General features: G+C 45.7%; 1 protein-coding gene across 1 annotated transcript; it reads right to left on the reverse strand.

The window, feature by feature from the left end:
* Window positions 1–2,167: 2,167 nt before the first annotated feature.
* LOC138366818 (uncharacterized) lies at window positions 2,168–5,109 on the reverse strand. The gene is made up of 2 exons (XM_069328103.1): window positions 5,033–5,109; window positions 2,168–2,594 (listed from the first exon to the last, which is right to left on the reverse strand). The coding sequence occupies exons 1-2, from the start codon at window positions 5,107–5,109 to the stop codon at window positions 2,168–2,170; spliced, it is 504 nt and encodes a 167-aa protein (XP_069184204.1).
* Window positions 5,110–8,184: the final 3,075 nt, after the last annotated feature.

Consider the following 8,184-nt stretch of genomic DNA (forward strand, 5'->3'; position numbering starts at 1 on the left):
ACGAACCTACTGGAGTTCTTTGAAAGAGTAACACAGTTAAGACAGAGAAGGTTGGCCGATTGTGTATTGCTGGACTGCCAAAAAGCATTTGACACAGTTCCACACAAAATACTACATCATAAACTTAAGGAGGCAGGTAGGCGTATATGGAAGAACTCGACATTAATCCGTTCTCAGACCATGTTCATTCCATCCAGCGGTCGACCCCAAAGACGCATTCATAAATTTTAACATACTGTTCATTAAAAACAGGAATTTTCATAAATATAATTAATATTGTTATATCTTAACATGCTGTGAATATTTAGGTATTGGGTTAGGTTAGGTGTTTAGGTTCCGTTGGCGATTATTTGTATTTGTAGTACGTGGGTGAAGCATTTACAGCGTTGTGGTTCGAACAAAAGTCGTCAGTAAAGCACTTGCGGAAGTGTTCGAACGTCACCAGTTCTGAGACGTGTGTAAACCGTTTTTCATTCATAAACAGGGGGTGCATGGAATGGACTTTGCCCTTTATTTATGAGGACGGGCTGCGACATAGATAAGAGAGTATCTAACAGACAGGAGTCAGAGTAAAGGTGAGGAGCGAGGTGTCGGACTGGCGTAGAGTAACAAGCGGAGTACCTCAGGGATCGGAGCTGGTACCCATACTATTTCTCATTTATGTTCATGACCTAACCATACGAGCAAAATCCTATAGGTCAATTTTTTTTTACTCGTATTTAGTATGTGTGAGTATTTATGACTCGTATGGTCGCTTCAGTAAGATTTTGCCCTATGTGTTTAACAACGTCTGCTCTGTTGAATCTAAGTTGAAATCTTAATGGGATTGTAACTGTGCACTGTGTTAGAAAATGTTCCAGTAGTCTGTCGGGCATTTCTGTTTGTTGATGATGCAAAGTTAACGAGAAGAGTCAAGCAAGATGAAGATCGTAAGATACTCCAAGATAGCTTGGACAAGTTGCAGAGTTAGTACGAGAAAGGGTTATTAAACATCAACAGAAACAGGTATAATGGGATGGAAATGGAAACAGATGCCAGGAGACAGGAAAGACAGTCTCCTGGCATGTTATAACATGCCTCATAACTTATGGGAACACAGCTACCCATAGACCATCTAACGCCAGCAGCATATGCAAGCTTAGTAAAATCCCTTTAGTAATACACAATGAAAGGAAAAACTCCCTCCCTGTAACGGCTAGAGAAAAAGACCTCAAAAACATACTCTACAGTACTAAAAGTCAGAAGATCGTTCAGGAACCTAAATAAAGAAGCATTTTGATAGCTGTAAACTGCCTATCTGAAACCACAATTGAACGCCCTAACAAGAGAACTCACTAACTACCCAACAATAGTTACCTGATTACCTTGAGAAAGAGCCGTCACAGATGTAGCATCATAGCCATTAGGCGGGGTTAGGAGGGAATTATCAGGAGAAAGCGCCAAGTCATTACGACTATATAACACTGGGAAGGGGTCAGGATAAGGATTTGGGATGGGACGGGGGGAAGGAATGGTGCCCAACCACTTGTGGACGGTCGGGGATTGAACGCCGACCTGCATGAAGCGAGACCGTCGCTCTACCGTCCAGCCCAAGTGGTTGGTAATCTTCGGGTGAGCGAGGTGGTTATAGAACGATGCCTCCAGGTCCTTGTTGCCTCCTACTTAATGTGTTCACTATTACTGCCTCCTGGTCACCGTATTCACCGTTGCTCCCTCTTACTGCTGACCAGACCACACACTAGGTGAAGGGACGACGACGTTTCGGTCCGTCCTGGACCATTCTCAAGACAATCGACTTGAGGATGGTCCAGGACGGACCGAAACGTCGTCGTCCCTTCACCTTCTAGTGTGTGGTCTGGTCAACATTCTTCAGCCACGTTATTGTGACTCATCGCCTCCCTCTTACTGTGTTCACCGTTACTATCTCTTAACTCCCCGTGTTCACCATTACTGTCTCTTAACTCCCCGTGTTCACCATTACTGTCTCTTAACTCCCCGTGTTCACCATTACTATCTCTTAACTCCCCGTGTTCACCATTACTGTCTCTTAACTCCCCGTGTTCACCATTACTGTCTCTTAACTCCCCGTGTTCACCATTACTGTCTCTTAACTCCCCGTGTTCACCATTACTGTCTCTTAACTCCCCGTGTTCACCATTACTATCTCTTACTCCCCGTGTTCACCATTACTGTCTCTTAACTCCCCGTGTTCACCATTACTGTCTCTTAACTCCCCGTGTTCACCATTACTGTCTCTTAACTCCCCGTGTTCACCATTACTGTCTCTTAACTCCCCGTGTTCACCATTACTGTCTCTTAACTCCCCGTGTTCACCATTACTGTCTCTTAACTCCCCGTGTTCACCATTACTGTCTCTTAACTCCCCGTGTTCACCATTACTGTCTCTTAACTCCCCGTGTTCACCATTACTGTCTCTTAACTCCCCGTGTTCACCATTACTATCTCTTAACTCCCCGTGTTCACCATTACTGTCTCTTAACTCCCCGTGTTCACCATTACTGTCTCTTAACTCCCCGTGTTCACCATTACTGTCTCTTAACTCCCCGTGTTCACCATTACTGTCTCTTAACTCCCTGTGTTCACTATTACAGCATCATCAACCTCTAACTCTAATGCAGTGGCTGCCTTTACATAATCTCTAAATCTATCATCAAAGTTGTGTCAAAGTAATTTATACTCCTAAGTGCACGTCGTTGTTAACACTTAGACATTATAGAATCTGTTCAGTATTGCTAGAATGGTTAAGTTTGACATAGTCGCATTATCTAGGTTTTTAACGTAAATACTGAACTTCGTTCATGGTGTAATACTTGTTAAAATAATCTCCCATTAAACAGTTGAATTATAATTTATAAACAAATTAAAATTGAGAATAGTTCATGAGTTTAGACATCTATATTTAAAAATATATTTTAATATATATATATATATATATATATATATATATATATATATATATATATATATATATATATATATGTATATATATATATATATATATATATATATTCTGATAAGTGAATTGAAAGTTCACAAAACCTTAACGGAAAACATACAATTTCCGCTGTGGAGTATAAATTTAAGAAGGAATTTAATAAACTGGTTTATATTGAAGGGATGTGGAGGAAATCATATTAATTTTAACAAAATTTAATTCCTGGTTTTGTGATAACAGGTGGTGTCTGTGTTGGGGGGTAAACTGGAGTTTACAGTGGCTTATTTGCTTTGTATACTTATATATTTTGGGTAATGAAATGGAATTTAATGTCTGACTGTTTAGCACCTGGTATGTGCTATCACATACCAGCACAGGGCCGCTAGACCACATACCACCACAGGGGCCCTAGACCACATACCACCACAGGGACCCTAGACCACATACCACCACAGGGACCCTAGACCACATACCACCACAGGGACCCTAGACCACATACCACCACAGGGACCCTAGACCACATACCACCACAGGGACACCTAGACCACATACCACCACAGGGACACCTAGACCACATACCACCACAGGGACCCTAGACCACATACCACCACAGGGACCCTAGACCACATACCACCACAGGGACACCTAGACCACATACCACCACAGGAGCCCCCAGACCACATACCACTACAGGGACCCTAGACCACATACCACCACAGGGGCCCTAGACCACATACCACCACAGGGACCCTAGACCACATACCACCACAGGGGCCCTAGACCACATACCACCACAGGGACACCTAGACCACATACCACCACAGGGACACCTAGACCACATACCACCACAGGGACCCTAGACCACATACCACCACAGGGGCCCTAGACCACATACCACCACAGGGACCCTAGACCACATACCACCACAGGGGCCCTAGACCACATACCACCACAGGGGCCCTAGACCACATACCACCACAGGGGCCCTAGACCACATACCACCACAGGGACCCTAGACCACATACCACCACAGGGACCCTAGACCACATACCACCACAGGGGCCCTAGACCACATACCACCACAGGGACCCTAGACCACATACCACCACAGGGGCCCTAGACCACATACCACCACAGGGGCCCTAGACCACATACCACCACAGGGACCCTAGACCACATACCACCACAGGGGCCCTAGACCACATACCACCACAGGGGCCCTAGACCACATACCACCACAGGGACCCTAGACCACATACCACTACAGGGGCCCTAGACCACATACCACCACAGGGACCCTAGACCACATACCACCACAGGGGCCCTAGACCACATACCACCACAGGGACCCTAGACCACATACCACCACAGGGGCCCTAGACCACATACCACCACAGGGGCCCTAGACCACATACCACCACAGGGGCCCTAGACCACATACCACCACAGGGGCCCTAGACCACATACCACCACAGGGGCCCTTGACCACATACCACCACAGGGGCCCTAGACCACATACCACCACAGGGGCCCTAGACCACATACCACCACAGGGGCCCTAGACCACATACCACCACAGGGGCCCTAGACCACATACCACCACAGGGGCCCCCAGAGCATGCAGGCCAAATAAACAAAATCCTCCTTACATTCCCCGCTCCATTTTCCCCTTTGTCTCCTTAGCTCACACTTGGCAATAAAATATTCATACCTTTAAGAGCTGCGAGACTTGGGCTCTGAGGTGGACTCTTGGCCCAGGAAAATACGAATTTCTCCTTATTGTGGCTGCTCTGTCTTGCTCAACACAGCCAAATAATGATCAGTATACATACAAGCCTGGTTATATATGGATGTATATCCATATACATATGCAAACAGGAACATACATGTTGACCAAACCACACACACTAGAAAGTGAAGGGACGACGACGTTTCGGTTTGTCCTGGACCATTCTCAATCGACTTGAGAGTGGTCCAGGACGGACCGAAACGTCGTCGTCCCTTCACTTTCTAGTGTGTGGTTTGGTCAACATATTTCAGCCACGTTATTGTGACTCCTCGTCTGCAAGAACATACATATTCTTATGTCGTCTCGATATTTGCAGAATACACAAGATTTTAGGAGGAGCAGCACGGAGGATAACACCAATCATCTTCCGGAAGACTGAAGCCGCAAGAATAATATGAAGGGCGGTTGATAGAGTGTAATTCCAGCTTGTGCAAGGTAATGAGCATGGGATGTTAGGGCCAAGAAGCTGGCACTTTGTACCAGCTTGCAAAGGAAAGCTTACATGAGACACAGAAGACCAAATCTCTCTCTCCTGAGCTACCCATAGACCATCTAACGTCAGCAGCATATGCAAGGTTAGTAATATCCCTTTAGTAAACTGAACGAAGGAGTCATACAGAATTATGTACGTCACATACATTAGACAACGTATCTTCGGTACCGAAGATAAGAAAATAGGTTCAAGTTGGCTGTTGTCTCCTTGACCGATGGATTGGTAATTTCCCCATCAACGTTATCAAATTTCCCCTTCCCGCCCCCGCCCCCTCCTTCTAACAACCAGGTAAGAACTGGCCAGTTTATACTAACGACGACTCAGTAGCCAGTTGACCTTTTCAGGAAGATGGCGACCTCCCTGGAAACACAAACCGAAACTGTCTCTATTTTCCGCTTGTTACAACTTGTAATAAAGTTGTTACATCTTGGCTTAACGTGTTTATGACGTATTAGAACGTTGTTACAATTTGCTATATTTTTTGTTATAACTGGTTAGGTGTTAAAACTTGTTCGAACGTTGTATCAACGTCGTAGTTTTGGTGTGTGTTTGGCGGGAGTAGTGAAGGGAACGTTATGCACTCTGGTTTTGAACGTGTTTTGAACATGTCCTTCCCGTCCCGTCCTGGGAGGGGGAGGAAGGCTTCCGTACATAAAAACATTTTGCCGTAGTTTTGTAATGTAGAAAAAGAGTCATATCATCTGGCTTGTGGTCGAGAGTGAAGAGGGAGAGGGGACGTGGATGTTACATTTGTAACTTAAGAAATAATAATACACTGGTTATCATTACAATATAATTGAGCCAGGTGTTCCAGCAGTACAGTTTGTGGTGTTTTGGCGTTATATTGTTAATTATATTCAATTATTTTTATTATAATTATTTGGTGAACTCTACAATGGGTCAGATGATTTACAAATGCTTTTCAGTTGTGATAAAATGCAAGATTTTCCATGTAGGGCACAATAGTGCACAGAACTATCAAATCAACAAGACTACCAAGCAGCAGAATGAGTAAGAAAAGTACTTACGAGCTTGGATCCGCCAGTCATTAAAAGTTGTACACCAATTGAGAGTTACAGTAAAAATAAATCAAACCCCTTGAATTGTCAAACGAAACTTGGACTTCGAGTGAACAAATCCACAAGGTCCGTGACGAGGATTCTGGTCTGGTCAGGAAAAAATCCTGGTTTGTGCCTCGGAGAGGCTACGGGATCCAGTAAGTTCAGTAGAACTTCGGTTTCAACTCTTTTTAACCCTGTCGTAGCTCAGTCGATTAAGGCAGTGTCTGGGATGCTCCCGGACGCAGGTTCGAATCCTCGTCACGGCTCTTGTGGATTTGTTCATTTGATGCATCACGTTAGTGTGATCTCTGTGTGTAGTGACTTCGAGGAAAAGAAAGTGGTTATTCAATTGTACAAATCTCTGATGCACCTCCATCTGGACTACTGTATCCAAGCATGGAGACCTTACCCTCAGAGGGACATATATATCTGCCTTGGAGAAAGTACAAGCGAGAAAAATCAACCCAGAAGTAAGTGGACGCTCGTATGTTGACCAGACGTCGTCGTCCCTTCACTTTCTAGTGTGTGGTCTGGTCAACATACTTCAGCCACGTTATTGTGACTCATCGCCTGCAAGGGGACTCTCACAGCAAGAGCGGTTCGTATGAGACCCACACACATACACAGGACTAACAATGCAAACCAGTTACGAAAGGACAGGTATCTGACCGATACCTTGAAAATACTGAGGAATTGTTGGACATCGATCCAGACCACTTTAAAATGTTGCCCCCAGCCCTCAGCTAGGTGCAAGTCCTCAGCTGGGTGCCAGCCCTCAGCTAGGTGCCAGCCCTCAGCTAGGTGACAGTCTTCAGCTGGGTGCCAGCCCTCAGCTGGGTGCCAGCCCTCAGCTGGGTGCCAGCCCTCAGCTAGGTGCCAGTCTTCAGCTGGGTGCCAGTCTTCAGCTGGGTGCCAGCCCTCAGCTAGGGGCCAGTCTTCAGCTGGGTGCCAGTCTTCAGCTGGGTGCCAGTCTTCAGCTGGGTGCCAGCCCTCAGCTAGGTGCCAGTCTTCAGCTGGGTGCCAGTCTTCAGCTGGGTGCCAGTCTTCAGCTGGGTGCCAGTCTTCAGCTAGGTGCCAGCCCTCAGCTAGGGGCTAGTCCTCCCTGCAAGCCAGTCTTCCCCGGAGTGCCAAACCTCCCCCGGTGTGCCAGTCCTCCGCTGAGTTTCTCTAGACCGTTGGCCCGCAAGCATTACACAACTTCTTAACTTAGCAAGATAATCCAGCATCTTAGATGCATCACAATGACCCTAAGGAGAGTTGAATGGCTTAAGTTCCCAACTGCCTTTTAGTGCCACGGGCCACTGCCAGGGTCAAGACAGTGCTACGAGGGTCAGCTGACAGGGAAGATGTGCCGTGTTTCTATTCAGATCTAAACAATACATATTTAACAAAAGAGAAGTTACTGAAATAACTACACTTTCTTCAATTGCCACTAGAGTCTAGCACACATGTTGTAAGTGTTGACTAAATCTCGTAAGTCATGGGGGAACGTTTTTAAGTCATGGGGGAACATTTTTAAGTCATGGGGAACCTTTTTAAGTGACGTGAAACCTTTTTAAGTCATGGAGGACCTTTTTAAGTCATGGGGAACCTTTTTAAGTCATGGGGGAACCTTTTTAAGTCAGAGAACTTTCCCCACATGCCGTACGTTGGGTGGATTAGGTTGGGCTTCCAAATGAAAGGAAGAGAAGCATGAGAAAGACAAGTCCTTGCCCCACCTACGAGCACATCTACGTGAGTACATTATTATTATTATAGTTTGGCAGGAATATCCCACTAGGTGTTAAGACACAAGTGGGCCTAAGTCCTTAGTGGGGCCTAAGCCCGCTGGCCCACTAGGTGTTAAGGCACATGTAGGTGAGTATGGAGAGGACCACTATTGACT

This window comes from Procambarus clarkii, chromosome 20 (genome assembly GCF_040958095.1).
Source record: "Procambarus clarkii isolate CNS0578487 chromosome 20, FALCON_Pclarkii_2.0, whole genome shotgun sequence".
Lineage (NCBI taxonomy): Eukaryota > Metazoa > Arthropoda > Malacostraca > Decapoda > Cambaridae > Procambarus > Procambarus clarkii.

Coding starts and splice junctions, on each gene's coding strand:
- LOC138366818 (XM_069328103.1), bottom strand. CDS start 5,109: ATGATTGGTGTTATCCTCCGTGCTGCTCCTCCTAAAATCTTGTGTATT. Junction 2,595..5,032: donor TCGAGACGACATAAGAATAT/GTATGTTCTTGC, acceptor TAGTGAACACAG/GGAGTTAAGAGACAGTAATG.